Genomic DNA, 23092 nt, shown 5'->3' with positions numbered 1-23092 from the left:
GACACCTCTCATAGAGTTCCTTAATGGTACACAACCTACACAACTTATGGTATCTGTGTAGCCCCTCTAGAGAATAATAAGTGTGACCCCTTATCTTAACTAGGGACCCCCGAATGGTTTTTCTAGATACTATATCTATTCTATACTCAGTTTACATAGTGGACTCGTTTAGAATAGGGTTTAACAAGGGAGATCCTGCCCCTGATAGTAATAGAAGGAGAGTGGGTGGAGGGGAGTAAATAGGGAGAATGCACAACCCTGGACAAACTGGAACAACTTTGTGGACTCAGGCTCCTATCTGAAGTACAGTAGAGAGGAAAAGGAAAAAAAAAATGAAGGGAAAGTCAGGGAAAGGGGCCACAGCTAACTCAGCTAACACCACTAGAACAAGTGTAAGCCCGGGCACCATCAGCAAATATATGGTCCAGGATAGTGGTAAAGAAAGCCCGGGGAAGGTAGCTGGTTCTAAAGGTAAAACCCATGAGTACCCGCCAAAAATTAATACGAGAAGACAGTTGGCTGCGATGGATACACACATCGCAAGCACTGAGATAACAGAAGCATTAACGGAACCCCAGCAAAACAAACAACTCCCAACTAAGAGCGAGATGGCAGAAATGTTTGCACGGCTGGAAAACTCGATTAAAGGAGAAATAGAAACAGTACGTGAAGATATGAGCCATATTCTAAAAAGAGTTGAAGAGGTTGAAATAACGATGGGCAGGCAAGGGGCAGAGATAAAAAATCTCAAACAGATGGAAGAGATCCACCGAGAACAGAGGAAACTACTGTACAGATTGGAGGACCAGGAGAATCGTAATAGGAGGAAGAATCTGCGGATTAGAGGTCTCCCAGAGATACAAGGTGAAAAAGAGAACCTACAAGAAAAAATCGATCATATCTTTGGAGGCCTTTTAAATCCACTTGATAACAGCCTTAAAATTAAACTGGATAGAGTACATAGGACAAGAAAGCCTCCAGAAATTAGCAAAGAAGCTCCACGGGATGTAATAGTAAGATTTCACAATTATCAGGACAAGGAGCAGATTAAATCCAGTATGAAAAAGAATCAACCAATGAGGTTTGGAGAGACAAACCTGCAGATTTTTCCAGACTGGGCAGCAGAGACGTTATCCAGGAGAAGAGTTCTTAAACCGTTACTGGCTCAACTTAAAATCTATGATGTTCAATATTCTTGGGGCTTTCAAACATGCCTGATTGGGCGTAAGGAAGGTCGCTCAGCAACATTGAGATTCCCTGAAGAGACGCCGAAATTCTGTCAGCGCCTAGATGTACCACTTGTGGAAATTCTGGGATGGTGGGAAAGAATAGTAAACCAGGACACTATAGAGGATCCACCAGCCTGGAAACCAGTCTTTAAAATGAAAGGTCCATAAACAAAGAAAGAAAAATAGTCATAACGAGACTTACAAAAATATACGTTTTACGATTATGTAATGCATTGAGTGGGTGTGTTGGTGGGGGGGTATGGATGAGGGGTGGGGGGTTGGTGGGGAGGGGGGTGGGGTGAGGGGATAATACCCCAATCCCAGGGGAGGCTATAGGATGGTAATACCCCAATCCCAGGGGAGGCTATAGGATCCAAGGATTGCCACGCTAAGCTCAACCTCTAGGGGGCTAAACGAGGGGACAGGTGGTGCAAGTGGGGCTGCGGTTATCTGGGCCATGAGGTGGCCTGTTACCCCCAAGTGGAGGGAAAGGGGTTGGGGAGTGTGGGGGAAGGGTATGGTAAAGAGTAGCGGGGAGGGGGGGTAAGGGGAGGGAGGGGGGTTGGAAACTTGTATTTACCTCAGTACTTCACACCCTCTAGCCTAGAAAGGACAAGTAAAGCTCTCCTTATTGTGCAAATAACAAGATGTCTGGGTTAAACATAATCTCATATAATGTAAGGGGTCTTAATTCTCCCATAAAATGTGCAAACATAGTGGGTGAACTGAAATTCCTTAAAGCAGAGGTAGTCTTGCTACAGGAGACGCACCTTGTTATAGAAAAGAACCAGAGAATTGATTCCAGAGATTACCTGACGTGGTACTACGGCGACTCCCCGACCAAGGGAGCAAAAGGAGTTGCGATTGGTTTTGCAAAGGATGTCAGGTTCATGCTAGACAAGAGAATGACTGACCCAGAGGGACGTTTTTTATTCCTAAAAGGTAAACTTAATGGGTTAGATTGCTCATTAGCAAACGTGTATGGCCCGAACAACAATCCTAACAGGTACCTACTAGGAATCCTCTCAAAGTTCGAGGCTTTCTAGAAAGGGGGGGGGCATCATAGCAGGAGATTTCAATCTGTGCCTTGAGCCTTGGAAAGATAGTACGTCGCATGCCCGGGGGACTGGAGGGGTATGGATGAACAAACTGAAAAGGAAATTGCGACAATGTCAATTGGTAGACGTTTGGAGGCTGCAACACTTTAATATAAAAGATTATTCCTTCTACTCCCCCGTACAGGCAACGTACTCTAGACTAGACTTTTTCCTAGTGGACCATTGCCTCCTCGAGGAGGTGGAGGGTACAAATATAGACTCAATGACGTTCTCGGACCACGTACCTGTGAGTTTACAGTTAAAAATAGGTAAACGTAAAAATATGCGCAACGACTGGAGATTAAACGAAGACCTCCTTCACGATAGAGAAATCGACAAGCAGATTAAGGAGGAACTTGAATTCTACTTTAAAACAAACACGTCGGGGGGAGACATCAGAAGCTGTAGTCTGGGTGGCCCACAAAGCATATATTAGAGGTATCTTAATGATGGTGGGTTCGGAGAAAAAAAGGAGACAAGTAGAAGACAAATTAGTCCTGCAAAAAGAAATCTCTGACCTTGAACAACAACACAAATTAACAGGGGATGGTGAGATACTGGTGGACCTTTATAAGAGAAGAGAGGCTATGCGAGAGTTAATTGAGCAAGAAAACCGAAAGTTATATAGTCTTGTGAAAAAAGAAAGATACCTAGGTGGTAACAGACCTGGAAGATTCCTGGCAAAGGCCCTAAGTAAAAAGAAAAGCAATAACTATATTGACAAAATAAAAACTAGGACGGGGAGATCAGTTATAAAGATACAGATATTGCAGCAACTTTCCAGGAATACTATGGGGAGTTATATGCTATAAATAAAAATGACACACTATAGGAGAGGAAAAAAAACAAGTAAAAATGAAAAATTATTTAAAATACATTGGAATGGCTAAACTAACTGAAAGGGAACAAATATCCTTAGAGTCTCCCATAACGGAGGATGAATTAAGAAAGGCACTCAAGGAGACGCAGGTAGGGCTGACGGTCCTGTATTACAAAAAATATCAGGATTATTTAATACCTAAAATGTGCTCTTACATGAATAATATCAGAGATAAAGGGGAAATGAGGAGAGAAGCATTGACAGCTAATATTGCCATCATCCTTAAAGAAGAAAAAGATTGTACATTATGCTCCAGACCCATCTCACTCCTAAATGTGGACACTAAATTATTTGCGAAAGTGATCGCGACAAGATTGAAACCAATAATAAATAGGAACGTATACCCAGATCAGGTAGGATTTATATTGGGTAGGGAGGGACATGACAATAGTATTAAGACCCTCTTAGTCGTACAAAAAATCAAAAGGATTGGAGCCCGGGGCCTACTTCTGTCAATAGACGCTGAAAAAGCGTTTGACAGAGTCGACTGGGACTTCATGATAGGCACATTGGAGGAGATCGGCATCGGGGATAGGATATGTACATGGATAGGGGCCCTTTATTCTAGACCTTCTGCGAGAGTGAAGATTAATGGGGTCCTCTCGGAGCCCTTTGAAATGTATAATGGCACAAGACAGGGGTGCCCACTCTCCCCGCTGCTGTTGATATTAACCCTTGAGCCCCTTCTCTCTAATATTAGGCAGGACTCGGACATCAGCGGGGTAACAATCGGCAAAGAGGAGCACAAACTAGCTGCCTTTGCAGATGATATCTTGCTGTATGTATCACGTCCAAGGATTTCCCTCCCGAATATCATGTCTACCTTACTAGAATATGGGAAATTATCCAATTTTAAAGTTAACCCGACTAAATCGGAAACACTGGATATCAACATTAGCAAAACTGGAGACAATTCATTCCAAAAACATTTTCCCTTTCGGTGGGGGGAAAAATAACTAAATTACTTAGGGGTCAAAATTACAGAGACGCTTTTCCAGGTGAACTATATGTCCCTTCTCAAAAAAAAGCAAGAATTAAATAGAATCTCATACGCACAGTTATCCTGGGCAGGGAGAATTAATATTTATAAAATGGTAATACTGCCAAAAATGACATACATAATGCAAATGCTTCCAATAATGCTCCCACAATCATATATTAGAAGTCTACACACAATGTTTTTAAGATTTATATGGAGCGGAAAAACACCACGTTTGAAATTTACACAATTAATTAGCCCTAAGGGTTAGGGGGGATGGGGGGCACCAGATATTCGTAAGCATTACGAGGCTATAGCTATAGCAAGGGTAATAGAATGGGCTAAAAACAATGTAGAAAAACACTGGGTAAAAATGGAAAACAAAATTAGTGAAACTAAATTGAATAAAATAATATGGATGCCACTTCATTTAAGAAAATGTAGTTCCACAGCACACGATATCACAAGACATGCACTTAACATTTGGGACACTTTGCACAAAAGGGAGCACTGGGGGTTTAACTCACCTTTAATCCCATTAAAGGATTCAGATCATTTCCCACCAGGGAAAGAGGAGTGGTTTGGCAACTGGATATTAGAGGAAAACATCCAATTAAAAGATGTAATGTGCCAGGATAGAATATGTACGTTCCAGGAGCTCAAGGACAAGAAAAATCTGTTAGTCATTAATGCATGGCGATACAACCAATTGAGCCATTTTATAGACTCTCTCCCGCAGCCAATTAGATCAGCAGATAATCTACTTCCACTAGAGAAGATTTGTATTGATAAAAATAGGAGGGGGGGTTTTCTAAGACCTATCAATTCTTGATTGGGCTGTTGAATACAGAAGTCTCGGCTTTTATAGGGAAATGGGAAAAGGAACTGGTGAGTAAGCCCACTGATCCAGAAGTAGGGTTGATACTGAGGAGAGCATCTGCTACTTCAGTTAACTAAAATATTGGAGAGAAACTTTAAGTGCCTGGCCAGAAGGTACTTGACCCCCGATCGTACTCACAAATATCAGAATTATACTTCACAATATTACTGGAGGGGTTGCAAGGAACTAGGGTCAAAACTGAGACTGAACTATTTATCCCATTCTCTATATCAATTATGAATATGTTAAATCAAATTGGATCACTACCCTTTGGACCCATCCCTGTAACCAGTTTTTTTACCAAAGCACAAACCCTATGGTCCAAGCCTACAGACCTCAGCTTGTAAATGAAGCGTTTATGAGGGACTGTATCAAATGCTTTTTCAATGTCCAGATACACCACATCCACAGGCCTCCCCACCAATCTGCCTCCAAGGGCAGATTGGTCTGGCAGGAACGTCCTCTCTTAAACCCATGCTGATTACCACTTGGGATGAGCCGAACACCCCCCTGTTCGGTTCGCACCAGAACATGCGAACAGGAAAAAAGTTTGCTCGAACACGCGAACACCGTTAAAGTCTATGGGACACGAACATGAATAATCAAAAGTGCTAATTTTAAAGGCTTATATGCAAGTTATTGTCATGAAAAGTGTTTGGGGACCCGGGTCCTGCCCCAGGGGACATGGATAAATGCAAAAAAAAGTTTTAAAAACGGCCGTTTTTTCAGGAGCAGTGATTTTAATAATGCTTAAAGTCAAACAATAAAAGTGTAATAACCCTTTAAATTTCATACCTGGGGGGTGTCTATAGTATGCCTGTAAAGGGGCGCATGTTTCCCGTGTTTAGAACAGTCTGACAGCAAAATGACATTTCAAAGGAAAAATTCCATTTAAAACTACCCGCGGCTATTGCATTGCCGACAATACACATAGAAGTTCATTGATAAAAACGGCATGGGAATTCAACACAGGGAAACCCCGAACCAAAATTTAAAAAAAAAAATGACGTGGGAGTCCCCCTAAATTCCATACCAGGCCCTTCAGGTCTGGTATGGATATTAAGGGGAACCCCGGCCAAAATAAAAAAAAAAATGACGTGGGGTTCCCCCTAAATTCCATACCAGACCCTTCAGGTCTGGTATGGATTTTAAGGGGAACCCCGCGCCAAAAAAAAAAAAAACAGCGTGGGGTCCCCCCCAAAAATCCATACCAGACCCTTATCCGAGCACGCAACCTGGCAGGCCGCAGGAAAAGAGGGGGGGACGAGAGTGTGGCCCCCCCTCCTGAACCGTACCAGGCCACATGCCCTCAACATTGGGAGGGTGCTTTGGGGTAGCCCAAAATACCTTGTCCCCATGTTGATGAGGACAAGGGCCTCATCCCCACAACCCTGGCCGGTGGTTGTGGGGGTCTGCGGGCGGGGGGCTTATCGGAATCTGGAAGCCCCCTTTAACAAGGGGACCCCCAGATCCTGGCCCCCCCGTGTGAAATGGTAAGGGGGTACTTACCCCTACCATTTCACTAAAAAACTGTCAAAAATGTTAAAAATGACAAGAGACAGTTTTTGACAATTCCTTTATTTAAATGCTTCTTCTTTCTTCTATCTTCCTTCATCTTCTTCTTCTTCTGGTTCTTCTGGCTCTTCTGGTTCTTCCTCCGGCCTTCTCGTCCAACATCTCCTCCGCGGTGTCTTCTATCCTATTCTCCTCGGGCCGCTCCGCACCCATGGCATGGGGGGAGGCTCCTGCTCTTCTCTTCATCTTCTTCTTCATCCTCTTCTCTTCTTCCTTCTTCTCTTCTTCACTTTCTTCTCCGGGCCGCTCCGCACCCATGCTGGCATGGAGGGAGGCTCCCGCTGTGTGACGGAGTCTCTTCGTCTGACGGTTCTTAAATAACGGGGGCAGGGCCACCCGGTGACCTCGCCCCCCACTGACGCACCGTGACTTGACGGGACTTCCCTGTGACGTCACGGGGAATGCCACAGGGAAGTCCTGTCATGTCCCGTGCGTCAGAGGGGGCTGGGTCACCGGGTGGCCCCCCCCACCGTTATTTAAGAACCGTCAGACGAGGAGACGCCATCACACAGCGGGAGCCTCCCTCCATGCCAGCATGGATGCGGAGCGGCCTGGAGAAGAAAATGAAGAAGAGAAGAAGGAAGAAGAGAAGAGGATGAAGAAGAAGATGAAGAGAAGAGCGGGAGCCTCCCCCCATGCCATGGTTGCGGAGCGGCCTGAGGAGAAGAAGATAGAAGACGCCGCGGAGGAGATGCTGGACGAGAACCAGAAGAGCCAGAAGAACCAGAAGAAGATGAAGGAAGATAGAAGAAAGAAGAAGCATTTAAATAAAGGACTTGTCAAAAAATGTCTCTTGTCATTTTTAACATTTTTGACAGTTTTTTAGTGAAATGGTAGGGGTAAGGTAGGGGTAAGTACCCCCTTACCATTTCACAGAGGGGGGCAGGATCTGGGGGTTCCCTTGTTAAAGGGGGCTTCCAGATTCCGATAAGCCCCCTGCCCGCAGACCCCCACAACCACCGGCCAGGGTTGTGGGGATGAGGCCCTTGTCCTCATCAACATGGGGACAAGGTGTTTTGGGGGGCTACCCCAAAGCACCCTCCCAATGTTGAGGGCATTTGGCCTGGTACGGTTCAGGGGGGGCGCACTCTCATCCCCCCCTCTTTTCCTGTGGCCTGCCAGGTTGCGTGCTCAGATAAGGGTCTGGTATGGATTTTTGGGGGGACCACACACCGTTTTTTTTTTTTTTTTTGGCACGGGGTTCCCCTTAAAATCCATACCAGACCTGAAGGGTCTATCTAGGCAGCAATCCTCAGCCTCGACTTCCCCCGCTGATCCAATAGCAATGATGGATCCCTCGCTGGGGACGGAGGAGGCTGGGAATCCCCCTCCCCTTGCAATACAGGCCCCAGGCCTCATACCCTCTCCTGTACCAGCAGTTCTATCCCCGGACATCCTAGATGCCAAATTGGATGCTAAACTGCAGCTTCTGCTTTAGCAAATCACAGAATCCATTTCGGCTGCTGTGAGCAAAATATCTACAGAACTGAGGTAGGAAATCACGCAAATTGGGGAATGCACAGACACGCTAGAGCATAAATTTGATGAAATGGTGAATTATGTGCAGGCCATAGAAGATGAGAACTCCTGCCTTAAAACTCAGTCTCCCAGTTACAGCTACAGCAGGAGGACTTAGAGAACAGGGAAAGAAGAAAAAATCTACGATTCTGTGGTATCCCTGAAAAGGTGGGTGACTCCGCTTTGCGCCCCTATCTCCTGGGGCTCTTTAACACCTTGGCGCCTTCTGTGGTGGACGTGGACTGGCGCCTGGACAGGGCTCATCATTCTCTGGTTCTGAAACCACCGGCTGGAGCTAGGCCCAGAGATGTAACTGTGAGGTTTCACTTTTATGATAGCAAGGAAGCCCTGACCTTGGCCACACACAATAAATCCCAAATCACGTACCAGGGGGCTAAGCTGCAGATTTTTAGTTGACCTCTCCCCCATCACATTAGCAAAACAGAGAAACCTGCGACCAATAACAGCACACCTGCAACATCACTGGGTGATATCCCCAGTATTACTGGGGATTCCCTTTTCGTCTCATCGTGTTCAGGGATGGTGTCCAATACAGCCTTCGAGATCTTCAGGAAGGAGAAGCCTTTGTGAAAAGTTTAAATCTCCCCTCAGTGCCTAAAGAAGATTTGCTACCCCCCTTGGACAAGCCTGTCTATTTCCTACTACTCCCATCTGCATCTGGACCCCTGTAAGGGGTCAATCAAGGAAGCAGGTCTCCACACCTCAACTCTCACATTACTCCAAGCAACCTCCTTGATCCTCCTGGTCGGATTTTTCGGCTCACTGTTTTGTCTTTTCCCCCTGTAGTTTACAGGGTGCATAGTGCTGTGTGCTGGATTTCAGGTAGTATGAGTTACCCTGATATTCTGTTTTAGGGGTACTCCTTTCCCATACCCGTGGGGTATTAAAGGTAAAGTTTCTGTTATTGTTCTGTTGCTCTTTAATGACTGTTTTATTTGATGAGCTAACTTTTGCCAGACTGTTATCGCGACTGCCAAGTTCATAAGGAAAGTGGGCAGTCCCCTCTCTCTCCTGAGTTCCCTTGCTAGAGACCCCCATGTGCCCCTACCCGGCCTTTGCCATTGTGCAAGGCCTCCTGAGATGCAAATGGATCTCAGGCTTTCAAACCTTGGTTTTCTTTTTTTTTTATGTTTTTGTTTTTATTTTTATATGTTTTTTTATTTTTCCAACATGTCCATGCTTATATGCCAGCTCTGTAAGTTGAGGTCGCAAGATTTTGTTTTACCTCTATTGTTATGGGTTTCTTCTCATGAGGTATATATGTTTTTCCACAGATACCATAGGGCTAGTTCCTTTTGCTATGCTCATAATTTTTCATCTAACAGTTATTGTGCCTTCTATGTTATGTCTCTCCACAGGGTTTTCATGCTAATGCTAGGGACTATTGATGCTCTGTCTCTATGATGTTGAGAATCATGTCGTATAATGTAAAGGGTCTGGGCTCCATTCGGAAGCGTTGGATGGCTCTGAAGGAGTTTAGATCCTCGGGTGCGGATGTGGTCATGCTCCAGGAGATGCACTTCCGGGCGGGAGGTACGTTGAAATTTGCTTCCAGATTTTTTTCCATCTCTTACCTGGCCTCGGAATTCACGGGCAAAGTTGGGGTGGCAATTTTAATTAAAAAATACTGTCCCATTAGGGTCCAAAAAGTACATGCTGACCCCCACGGGAGGTATATTATCCTGGAGTGTGGCTACATGACCTCTTCTTTCACCCTAGTCAATTTATATGCTCCCAACACTTTACAGGTTGATTTCCACAACAAGGTTTTTGACTCACCTCAATATCACTCTCAACCCTTTATGATTGTTGGGGGAGACTTCAACTTGATCATGTCCCCCACTAGAGACAGACAAGCCATAATAAGAGACGCCCCCTCACAAAAAATCACCTCTCAAGCCAATTCTTTTCGCAAATGCATTATATCCCACAAACTTTTTGACTCCTGGAGGATTAAGCACCCTACGGCTAAACAATATACTTTCTACTCCGTGGCCCACAAAATGTACTCTCGCCTTGATCATTTTCTTATTTCTGCCCCACTCATACCTTGCATTGTAGATTCTGACATACTCCCCATCACTTGGTCAGACCATGCCCCTATTGTATTGGATGTTATGTTATCTCAGACCCCCAGGACATGTCATTGGCACCTTAATGACCATCTTTTGCAATCCGAGATCTCACCCAAAAAATTGGCTACAGACCTAAAGGAGTTTTTTCAACTCGATTTGGGGTCTGTTTCAGTCTTTTCCACACTGTGAGAGGCGCACAAGGTGGTCTTCCGTGGTGCTTGTATCGCGGAGGGTTCCCGCATAAAAAAAGACAGAAACAGACTTTTACAGTTCTTGATGGTTGCCCTGCAGAAAGCAGAGCGCCAGCTGTTGCGCGAACCCACAGTGTCGAAACTGCGTAGGGTCACCTCCCTTAGGGAACAGATAAAATCCTTGCACCTTGGTAAGGCGGCCAAATCCATACTCTGGGCAAAACAAAAATTCTATGAATTTTCTATTAAGCCACACAGGATGTTGGTCAATAAATTGTGTCCGCGCCCCTTTAATTCTTTTCCTGATTATCTCCTTTGGGCTGATGGGTCTAGAATCCATTGCCCCATGGAGATGTCCAAGATTTTTGGCAACTTCTACCGACAGTTGTATAATTGCCTTACCCCTGATAACCATTTTAACTTTACCCAGGCAAGATTTGACAAGTTCTTTTCTGGTCTTAAACTTCCAAAATTGTCCCCTTCCAACCTGACTGACCTAAACACAGCCATAACTGCAGAAGAACTTCAAAAAACAATTTAGTATCTCCCACTCCATAAATCACCAGGCCCAGATGGGCTGCCCTATTAGTATTATAAGACCTTCCTGGATATCCTATCACCTCATATGCTAACTCTCTATGGCACTCTGTTTAAAGCACAATCCCCGCATCCCCAGTTTTCACACTCATATATCTCAGTCATCCATAAACCAGGTAAAGACCCTTCCGTTCCAGATAACTATAGGCCTATAGCTCTCCTAAACTCAGATTACAAAATATTCACAAAAATTCTTGCGTCTAGACTCTCCAAACATATTCCTAAATTGATTAACAGGGACCAAGTGGGTTTTGTTTCAAATATACACGCTGGGGACAACACTTGTCGCACTATAAGTTTGATCGATCTACTGAATAGATCTCCCCGTCAGACTCTTGTTCTGAGCCTGGATGCATAAAAGCCCTTTGACAGGTTGAGCTGGCCTTATATGATCTCCACCCTGCGAGTGTATGGATTAAAAGGCCCTTTTTTCAAAGCTTTGGAGGCTCTATACTCACAAGTCACAACTCAAGTTCAGATGTCATCCTTTTTGTCGCCTAGTCTCCGCATGACTAATGGCACTCGGCAGGGGTGTCCCCTATCCCCATTACTTTTTATCTTGTGTTTGGAATGCCTTGCCAAGTCAATCCGTCTACATCTGGACATATGTGGGGTGGTGATGCGACAAAGGGAGTATAAGCTATCGTTGTTTGCGGATGACATTCTGCTTACTATAACAAATCCGCTATTGTCCCTACCCTCACTACATAACCTCTTGTCCTCATTCTGTTAACCCCTTAATCGCCCCTAGTTAACCTCTTCCCTGCCAGTGACATTTATACAGTAATCAGTGTATTTTTATAACACTGATCACTGTATAAATGTCAATGGTCCCAAAAATGTGTCAAAAGTGTGTGATCTGTCTGTCTCATTACTGCTAAAAATCACAGATCACTGCCATTACTAGTAAAAAAAAAATGCCATAAAAAAGCCATAAATCTCTCCCATAGTTTGTAGATGCTATAACTTTTGCACAAACCAATCAATATACGCTTATTGTGATTTTTTTTTTACCAAAAATATGTAGAAGAATATATATTGGCCTAAACTGATGAAGAAATTTGTTTTTTAACCACTTCCGGACTGCCCTCTGTCATTATACTCTTGAAGAGTATCGTTGTTATGGCAGCAGCTAGCTACCATAACCCCGGTATCCTCTTCTTCAGCGGGCGGTCCGGTTTCAGATAAGTGGTCTCTGTGGCGGATTTGCTGCGAGATCACTTTTATCGGCGGCAGGAGTTGGCCCCCCCACTCACACCACGCTCCAGTGCCCTCTGCCGCTAACCAGAGCCGCCGGCAGTGACGGAGGCGATCGAATCCTGTGTCCTTTGTGGTATGGAGATGAGTGAAGGGAAGGTGGGAAAAACATCACTTCCACCCATAGCTCTTAAAGCAAAATGTTTTATTTTATTTTTTTCAAACAACATTTTATTTTAATTTTTTTATTGCATTTTACTGTAATAATGAGATCTGAGGACTTTTTGACCCCAGATCTCATATTTAAGAGGTCCTGTCATGCTTTTTTTCTATTACAAGGGATGTTTACATTCCTTGTAATAGGAATAAAAGTGACACATTTTTTTTAAAAGAACAGTGTAAAAATAAAAAATAAAAGGTAAAATAAATAAGAAAAAAAATTAAAAAATTTAAACATGCCCCATTCCGCCAAGCTCGTGTGCAGAAGCGAACGCATACGTGAGTAGTGCCCCCATATGAAAACGGTGTTCAAAGCACACATGTGAGGTATCGCTGTGATTGTTAGAGCAAGAGCAATAAATCTAGCACTAGACCTTCTCAACTCAAAACATGCAACCTGTAGAATATTTTAAACGTCGCATATGGAGATTTTAAAGGGTAAAAGTTTGTCGCCATTCCACGTGCGGGCGCAACTTTGAAGCGTGACATGTTGGGTATCAATTTACTCTGTGTAACATTATCTTTCACAATATAAAAAAATTCGGGCTAACTTGACTGTCGTTTTATTTTTTAATTCAAAAAATGTATTTTTTTTCAAAAAAAAAGTGCGCTTGTAAGACAAAGGCAAATACGGTGTGACAGAAAGTATTGAAATGACAGCCATTTTATTCTCTAGGTTGTTAGGGAAAAAATGTTGGGGGTTCTAAGTAATTTTCTAGCAAAAAAAAATGATTTTAACTTGTAAACAACAAGTTTGAAAAATAGGCCTGGTCTTAAAGTGGTTAAAAACATTTTTGGGGATACTTATAGCAAAAAGTAAAAAAATTTCAAAATTGTTGCTCTTTTTTTGTTTATAGCACAAAAAATAAAAAAAGGCAGAGGTGATCAAATACCACCAAAAAGCTTTATTTGTAAAAAAAAATGCAAATTTTGTTTGGGTACAGTATTGCATAACCATGTAATTGTTAGGTAAAGCGATGCAGTGCCAAATTGTAAAAAGTGCTCTGGTCAGGAAGGGGGGAAAATCTTCTGGGGTTGAAGTGGTTAACTTTAGACATTTTAACTTTGTTTTCCTTTTCTTATTAATCCGTAGTTAGGCTTGTTCTCAGCAAGGTTTAAAGAGGAGTTCCACCCAAAAGTGGAACTTCCGCTTTAAGCACTCCTCGGGGGGGGGAGTGGGTGACTAGTTTTGAGTGGGACTTCCTGTCCCACTTCCAAATACGGGCCGTCTAGGCGACTCCTCCACTCTCCTAGGTGGCAGCTTCCTCTCGGCAATCTTCTGAAGCCGCAAGCTTTCACAGCCGGGTGCCCACAGTTTCAGTGGAGGCGCCGCAGGGAGGAGCGAGGCTCCATGCGGCCGCATCACTGGACCATGGGACAGGTGAGTGTCTGTTTATTAAAAGTCAGGAGATACATTTTTTGTAGCTGCTGACTTTTTTTTTAAATTTAATATTTTTATTGTGTTTTTCAAAGAGAGAAGAAAAATACAGAAACATCGCCAATTGGGCATACCCTGGCGTCTTAGCATTTATACAAACGGCAATGAGAAAAAAAAAAAAAAAAAAAAACTTATTTAAGTGTAACTTTGCTTGATCTAAAGCAAATAAAAGAAACAATTGGTGAGTTATAAGTAAACAAGCATACTACAGACACCTATGGTAGTATAAAGGGTTCTAGTATTAGTAGGTTAATTACTGATTGGGGGGAACATCTCTATGTAATCTTAGATCATGGTATGACATTGTACCCTATATTACGTGTTTTAATAAGAGTCCGTGATATCGTAATAAGATAGTATGGGCTGATATAAAAGCTAGGTAGGCTAGGGGTTGGGCTGTTACAAGAGTGGTGTACTCCTAGAGTCCAAAATCCAGGGGTGCCAGTTTCTATTGAAACGCTCAATGGACATGTTGGCTTTGGCAAAAGAGAATTCCATCTGAAAGTGTTGGTTGAGTAGGTTGATAGCATCTTTAAGTGTTGGCGGGTCGGCTGATTTCCATTTTTTTGCGATTGTTAGTCTTGCGGCAATGAGAATGTGTGTGACCAATGTTTGTCGATGGGTGGGCATTGTTGGGATCGAGAGACCTAGGAGTAGGTCAAGCGGGGACAGAAATTGGGGTGTACCACATAAAGCTTCAATTAGATTGCGTACCTGTCCCCAGAAATGCTTGATTAGGTGGCATTCCCACCATATATGTGAAAGAGATCCGATTTGAGCACAGCCCCTCCAACAATTTGGAGAGGTGTTCGGGTATATTTTCGCCAATCTTTCTGGTGTGAAGTACCATTTGTGGGAAAGCTTTTGTGCTGCTTCCCAGTGGTTAATGCAGTGCGACAGGCGTAAGGGCAGAGTGAGGGCTTTTGGCCATTGTGTTTCTGAGGGTAGTTGGTCTGACAGAGAGGACCAGTACTGTATGGAAGAAGCCAGATGGTTAGTGGTTGGTTTGGTGAGTAGCTTGTACATAAAGGAGATTCCTTTGGTCTTGGGTACAGTTATGTTATAAAATTTGAGTATTGAGAGTGAGATATCGTCTTCAGTTGTCCAGGAAATTTTTGATAAGCTAGATCTGATCCTTAGATAGAGAAAAAACGTATGTTTGGGTAATCCGTGTTTTTGCATTAATTGCTCAAATGAAAACATAGTTGATGATGAAAAGAGCATACCTAGATGGGAGATGCCGGCTTTGGTCCATTCTGAGAGAGGTAAGTCCGGGGAGATGAGGTGTAATGCCTCAGTGGGTATTGCTGTCAGAGTGTCCTTTGACATCCCTCCTTTGAGTTGCAGTACTGAGGTCCAAATTCTTATGGAGGATGTGATAGTATCAAGAGGGTATCTTCTGGGGTGGGGATTGAGCCACATTGCGGCTAGGAAGTTTTTGGTATCTGTGGGTAGTAGGTTGGATTCAATTTGTTTCCAGGTAGTGTGGTGTTTGTCTGACCACCATGATTTCAGTTGGTCTAGGATAGTTGCTCGGTGGTAGGCTTGAATATCTGGGGCGCCCAGTCCTCCATGTTGAACTGGGGTTGTAAGTATAGTTTTTTTTATTCTGGGTCTCTTCTGTTGCCAAATGAATCCGTTGATGATCCCTTGGATTTTTTTTATTTGATTTTGCGCTAGAGGAAGAGGCAGTGTCCGGAAGAAATATAGGACATGGGGAAGTAAATACATTTTTGTCTGGGCTATCCTACCAGCCCATGAGGCTGGAACCTTACCTAGATCCTTTGCTAGTTGGGTAAGCTTGTCCACAAGGTCTTCAAAATTAATTCTTAGTAGCATTCGGCTTGGGAAAGTTAATTGGATACCTAAGTATGGGAGAGAGGAGTTGGAGGCCCAAGCAAAGGGGGAGCTAGTGGTAATGGTATTTAGAGTTTGAGAATCAAGGCCTAGGTTAAGCATTAGGGATTTACTATGATTTAGTTTGTACATTGACACTGCTCTGAACTTGTCAAGGATTAATTGGACTGCTGGGAGAGACGACAGTGGGTTAGTTAAGGCGATAATCACGTCATCTGCGTACAGACCGATTTTATGATCGGTCTGTCCAATTGTTATTCCTGTAATCGAGGGGTCAGATCTAATAATTTGTGCTAGGGGCTCCATAATCATGGCAAAAATTAGGGGGGACAGGGGGCACCCCTGTCTCGTGCCATTAGTGATTTGGAATGGGTTGGAGACAACTCCTGACGTCCAAATGCGTGCAGATGGCTGAGTGTATAGGCCTAGTATGGCAGAGAGAAAGGTGCCCGAAAGACCAAATTTTTGGAGTACTGCCTCCATATATGGCCAGTATACCCTATCGAACACCTTCTCTGCGTCCAAAGATAGGAAGAGAGAAGGCGTTCGAGTGTGCTCCGTCCATTGGATAAGGTCAATGAAACGTCTAGTGCCGTCGGAGGCTTGTCTGCCGGGTACGAATCCTACTTGGTCGGGATGAATAATCTGGGGGATGATGGTGGAAAGGCGTTGTGCTAACAGTTTAACATAGATTTTGGTGTCTGTGTTGAGGAGTGAAATTGGTCTGTAGTTGGCTGGATTGTCTGGGGGTTTCCCCGGTTTGGGGATGGTGACCACTAGGGCATCGAGAGATTCCCTAGGAATTATGCCTGTTGTAGCAAATTGATTGTACATGGCACTTAGGTGGGGGACTAATGGTTGAGCAAAACGTTTATAATATTCGTTGGGTAGTCCGTCAGGTCCTGGTGCTTTATGTAGGGGTAGGTTGTTTATCACTTTCTGAATTTCAGTCTGTGAAAAGGGAGTCATGAGAGAGTCTAGTTGCTCTGTTGTGATCGAGGGTAGGGAGATAGAGGATAAGAATTTCTTTATATCATCTTGGGTGGGTGTGAGATGGGGGTTTGTTTTCGTAAGGTTATAAAGTTTGGTGTAGAAATTGCCAAATTCGTTGGCAATGTCTAGTGGGTTGGTCAGGCGTTTGCCCTGGGGATTTGTGATAAATGAGATTTTTTTATTAGAAAGTTGTTTTTTGAGTTGTTTGGCCATAAATGCTCCTGACTTGTTGGCTGATGAATATATCTGAAGTCGTAGTCGTTTGATGAAGTAATCAAAATTTTTGTGCAGGTGATTACTGAGTTGGGATCTCAGTTTTTTGAGTTCTGAGGAGGTAGTGTTAGTGGGGGATTTCTTGTTTATTGTTTCAAGAGATCGAATTTGTTTCAGGAGGGACTCTGTTATAGAGGAGTATTGTTTTTTAGCCTGGGCTCCAAGTTTAATGAAAAGACCCCGTAGACAAGCTTTATGAGCATTCCAAACAATAGCACAGTCAGTTACAGAATTGACATTTTGGTGGAAATAGTTATCGATCTCTGACCGTATTTGAGACACACAGGAGGGGTTGTTGAGAAGGGAGGTATTTAGTCTCCAGACCGTGTGTCTAGTGGTTTGGGAGGGGGATGCTCTTTTGATCGTGACTGGAGCATGGTCCGACCATGATATAGTGCCTATGGTGGAGGCAGTGATAGCCTGTAGTAGGTGTTTATCTGTAATAAATAGGTCAATACGGGAATAAGATTGATGTGGGGGGAAAAGTAGGTGTAGTCTCTCTCCTCATCATGCATGCACCTCCATATGTCATAAAGGTCTTCTTTTTTGAGAAAATTTGATATTGATGAGGGCCTATTTCTCGTGGGATTGGAGGTGTCGAGTGTAGGGTCAATTACTTCATTAAAGTCACCACACATTACCAGGGGGGAAGATCTGTAAGGGGCCAATTTGGCAAAGAGAGTGGCGTAAAATCTTTTTTGTGCTGTATTGGGGGCATAAACGTTGACTATAGTGAGAGGTCGGTTGTCAAATGTGGCTGATAGTATTAGGAACCTGCCATCTTCGTCACTTTCACAGTGATGAAGCTTAAAGTTTATTGCTGCGTTTATGGCAATCATTACTCCTCTCTTTTTTTTAGAGGCACTTGCGAAGAAGCAGTGGGGATATTTTTTGTGACTACATTGGGGTTGATTGAGTTTAGTAAAGTGTGTTTCTTGGGCGCAGATTATGTCTGCTCGTTGTTGTATTGCTTCTTTCCATAAGAGGTTGCGTTTAAATGGTGAGTTTAGGCCTTTAACGTTGAGGGAGGTAATCGAGAGTGCCATATTGGTGTTGTAGTTGTGAGGGCCTGGGCAGAGGGAGAGAGACCGCACCTACTGGTGATGGATGTGAATACACAGTTAGATAATTAAGTGCCGTATATGGTACAAGTATATTGTCAAAACCAGATGCTTAATACAACAATCTATAATTCTAGGAGAAATTTATAATCAATACTAATTACTCTTTGCTGTAATCAAGAAAGAAGGAACAGAGAATAAGAAAAAAGAGAAAAAAAAAACACCAGAGACAAAAAAAAACGTGTGCTTAGCACAACTGTAAACCTGAGGGGTGGTGAGGAAAAGGAATAGATGTGTCGCCCAGGCTGGATATAGGTAGATCTGGGGATCCGGGCTTGTATCAAAGTTAGGTCTTTTTGGAAGCTTTGTTCGCCACATTTCTGGGGTCAGATGACTTGTAGGAGGGAGTAGCATGTTCCGCTTCTCTGGGCGCTATGGGGAGAAAACCCCAATTGGTGAGCTTTTTGTAGCCATCCTTCGGGGAGAGAATAGGCACTATCTTTTGTTGATGAGTGACCAGCAATTTCGTAGGGAAGCCCCATTTGTAGGTTATTTTTCTCTGTTGGAGTATGGAAGTCACTGGGGCGAATGCTCTGCGCATCTCCATTGTAGCCGGGGACAGATCAGTGAACAGCTTGACGTTGTTGTAAGGGGCTGGCAGGGGTGTCACGGATCTGGCGGCGGAGAGAACTTGTTCCTTCACATGGAAGAAGTGAATGCGTGCCAAGATATCTCTGGGGATATCATCAGGGAGGTGTGGCGGTTTGGCAATTCTGTGGGCTCGGTCAATTAAAGTGTCGCGGGCGTTGAGGCGTGGGAGTAGGGCTGAGATAAGCTGTTGCAAGTAGGGAGTTATTTCGTTTGGCTTAACCGATTCCGGGATGCCCCGGAATTTGATGTTGTTCCGCCTAGAGCGGTCTTCCAAATCCGCCAGTTTCATTTTGATACGGTGAATTTCTTCCGAGTGGTGCTCATGAGCATCTAACAATTCGTTGTGTGCCTTAGAATAATCTTGCAGATTTTCTTCTAGAACGTCTGTGCGCTCTTCTAGGCAGTCTATTTTGTCATGCATTTGTGATAATGACAATTGGAGGTCTCTATGCAGATCTTGTTGCAGTGTGAGAAGCATAGATTTGAGCATAGCTTCTGTCACTGTGTTGTCAGTGACAGGTATGGCAGCCAGGGATGGAGTATTTTGGGCACTGTGTGTCCCTGCAACAACATGGGACCACAGTTGTTTCTTTGCATGAGGCTCTTTGTTAGGGGAATGTGCAGGGGAGGTAGCCAGCCGTTTACCTCTGTCCTGTTGCAGTCCTCCTGGGGAATCCTCTGGAGGGGGGTGAACGTCCATGCTGTCCCATTCTTTTGATGTGGTCACAGTGCCATGGTGAGGGAGTGCTGAGGAGGCAGGCTGCAGGTCCTCTGTGCTGTTGTTGGAGCGGGCGCCATCTCCTTCGTCGGCGCCATCTTGGGCCTTCTGCATGGCGGCGGCCGGCGGATAATAGTCGGTAAGACGGCGGGGGTTTGGCGGTTTATACCGCTGCATCAGTGTGCCCGAGTGGTTCCCCGATCCTTCCCCGCTGTTATGGTGTGAGCAGCGGGAAGGATGGTAGCTTAGGGTTGCTGGATACCAGGCCGTGGAGCGGAGCTCGGACTTCAGGCAGCCATCCTGGTCTGCAGCAGGCCACGCCCCGTAGCTGCTGACTTTTAATAAACGAAAAAAGCCTGGAACTTCATTTTAAAGCAAGTTAGCTTGTATGGGCAAATATAAATCCCCAATCACAGGGGTATTATTGTATTGATTTGTGAAGGGATTCTAACCCCCAGTGCTCCTTTCCCCAATTGCAGAGGGTCGATCCAGGAATACAAAAGTCCATGCTGAACTTAAGTTACAACATTTATAAAACAGAAATTGTATCTCTTTGTGTTTTTTTTTTCTAGAGGATAACAAAAAGTTCCACCGCCAGCTGTCTGCATATGATGATCCATCACTGAGGAGGATATATGAGTATTATAAAGATGATCTGATCTACATCCTGGAGAACCTGAACCCTTATCCTGTCCTGGTAGAACTAAAATCTCAGGAAGTCTTAAACACAGAGGTAAGAAAAAGATATCTCTAACTTACCTACAGCAAAATATGCAAAGGGAACTCCGAGTAAATACATGTTGTAGTTGGATGGATCACCCCAGTCCTTTATAATAGAACACCATATCACTCCAGACTGATCATAAAACGCTGAACATATAATAACTCCACACAATAAAAGTGACCATATCAAAACTTCATTACATCCCATAAATCTATTAAAACCATTTACACAACTGCTCCCATCAGAATGTAACTATACACAAAGTTATAAATGTTATTTATTGTATATCAAAGAGGTAGGTGAATCTTATTATAATGGAAATCAGAGATTACTTGCTGCTTGTTAAAGTGTGCCTGCTCCTTGTATGGCTAATTTATATGTAAGTGTAAATGTCATTAGAGATGGCTTATACAATGTTTACATAGTTACATAGTTAGTCAGGTTGAAAAGAGACACAAGTCCATCTAGTTCAACCAAAAAAAAAAATAATAATACAATCCCATATACACAATCCTTCACCCACAGTTGAGAATCCAGGCCTTTTTTAACCACTTCAGCCCCGGACCATTATGCTGCCTAAGGACCAGAGGACTTTTTCCAATTTGGCACTGCATCGCTTTAACTGCTAATTGCGCGGTCATGCAATGCTGTACCCAAACAAAATTTGTGTCCTTTTCTTCCCACAAATAGTGCTTTCTTTTGATGGTATTTGATCACCTCTGCCGTTTTTATTTTTTGCGCCATAAACGGAAAAAGACCGAAAATTTTGAAAAAAAATGATATTTTCTACTGTTTGTTATAAAAAAAATCCAATAAACTCAATTTTAGTCATACATTTAGGCCAAAATGTATTTGGCCACATGTCTTTGGTAAAAAAAATGTCAATAAGCGTATATTTAGTGGTTTGCGCAAAAGTTTTAGTGTCTACAAATTAGGGTACATTTTCTGGAATTTACACAGCTTTTAGTTTATGACATCCTATGTCATTTTTTGAGGTGCTAAAATGGCAGGGCAGTACAAACCCCCCCCAAATGACACCATTTTGGAAAGTAGACACCCCAAGGAAATTACTGAGAGGCATGTTGAACCCATTTAATATTTATTTTTTTTGTGATTGAATAATGACAAAAAAAACATATATATTTACAAAAAGTTGTCACTAAATGATATATTGCTCACACAGGCCATGGGCCTATGTGGAATTGCACCCCAAAATACATTCAGCTGCTTCTCCTGAGTATGGGGATACCACATGTGTGGGACTTTTTGGGAGCCTAGCCGCGTACTGGGCCCCCGAAAACCAATCACCGCCTTCAGGATTTCTAAGGGCGTAAATTTTTGATTTCACTCCTCACTACCTATCACAGTTTTGAAGGCCATAAAATGCCCAGATGGCACAAAACCCCGCAAATGACCCCATTTTGGAAAGTAGACACCCCAAGCTATTCGCTGAGAGGCATGTTGAGTCCATGGAATATTTTATATTTTGACACAAGTTGCGGGAAAGTGACAATTTTTTTTTTGCACAAAGTTGTCACTTAATGATATATTGCTCACACAGGCCATGGGCATATGTAGAATTGCACCCCAAAATACATTTAGCTGCTTCTCCTGAGTATGGGGATACCACATGTGTGGGACTTTTTGGGAGCCTAGCTGCGTACGTGGCCCCGAAAACCAATCACCGCCTTCAGGATTTCTAAGGGTGTAAATTTTTGATTTCACTCTTCACTGCCTATCACAGTTTCGGAGACCATGGATTGCCCAGGTGGCACAAACCCCCCACAAATGACCCCATTTTGGAAAGTAGACACCCCAAGCTATTTGCTGAGAGGCATGGTGAGTATTTTGCAGCTCTCATTTGTTTTTGAAAATGAAGAAAGACAAGAAAAAACAATTTTTTTCTTTTTTCAATTTTCAAAACTTTGTGACAAAAAGTGAGGTCTGCAAAATACTCACTATACCTCTCAGCAAATAGCTTGGGGTGTCTACTTTCCAAAATTGGGTCATTTGGGGGGGTTTGTGCCACCTGGGCATTCCATGGCCTCCAAAACTGTGATAGGCAGTGAAGAGTGAAATCAAAAATGTACGCCCTTAGAAAGCCTGAAGGCGGTGCTTGGTTTTCGGGGTCCCGTACGCGGCTAGGCTCCCAAAAAATCTCACACATGTGGTATTCCCGTACTCAGGAGAAGCAACAGAATGTATTTTGGGGTGTAATTTCACATATTCCCATGGCATGTTTGAGCAATATATCATTTAGTGACAACTTTGTGCGAAAAAAAAAAAAATTGTCTCGTTCCCGCAACTTGTGTCACAATATAAAATATTCCATGGACTTGACATGACTCTCAGCAAATAGCTTGGGGTGTCTACTTTCCAAAATGGAGTCATTTGGGGGGGGTTTGAACTGTCCTGGCATTTTATGCACAACAATTAGAAGCTTATTTCACACATCACCCACTCTTCTAACCACTTGAAGACAAAGCCCTTTCTGACACTTTTTGTTTACATGAAAAAATTATTTTTTTTGCAAGAAAATTACTTTGAACCCCCAAACATTATATATTTTTTAAAGCAAATGCCCTACAGATTAAAATGGTGGGTGCTTCATTTTTTTTCACACAGTATTTGCGCAGCGATTTTTCAATTTTTTGGGAAAAAACACACTTTTTTAAATTTTAATGCACTAAAACACACTATATTGCCCAAATGTTTGATGAAATAAAAAAGATGATCTTAGGCCGAGTACATGGATACCAAACATGACATGCGTTAAAATTGCGCACAAACGTGCAGTGGCGACAAACTAAATACATTTTTAAAAGCCTTTAAAAGCCTTTACAGGTTACCACTTTAGATTTACAGAGGAGGTCTACTGCTAAAATTACTGCCCTCGATCTGACGTTCGTGGTGACACCT

The 23092-nt window shown here is 43.3% G+C and overlaps 1 protein-coding gene across 1 annotated transcript in view; it reads left to right on the top strand.

Annotated features, from left to right (window-relative positions):
- The window catches only part of LOC141116658 (NACHT, LRR and PYD domains-containing protein 3-like), a 502014-nt gene that overhangs the window by 46090 nt on the left and 432832 nt on the right, over positions 1-23092 (top strand). The window contains exon 3 of the mRNA XM_073609051.1: positions 20022-20182. Within this exon, the coding sequence (XP_073465152.1) occupies positions 20022-20182 (161 nt within the window). The remainder of the gene's footprint in view (positions 1-20021; positions 20183-23092) is intronic.

The sequence above is a fragment of the Aquarana catesbeiana genome, linkage group LG13 (genome assembly GCF_042186555.1).
Source record: "Aquarana catesbeiana isolate 2022-GZ linkage group LG13, ASM4218655v1, whole genome shotgun sequence".
Classification (NCBI taxonomy): Eukaryota; Metazoa; Chordata; class Amphibia; order Anura; family Ranidae; genus Aquarana; species Aquarana catesbeiana.
The sequence above is the reverse complement of the archived record's forward strand: the minus strand, read 5'-3'. Positions and strand labels throughout refer to the sequence as shown.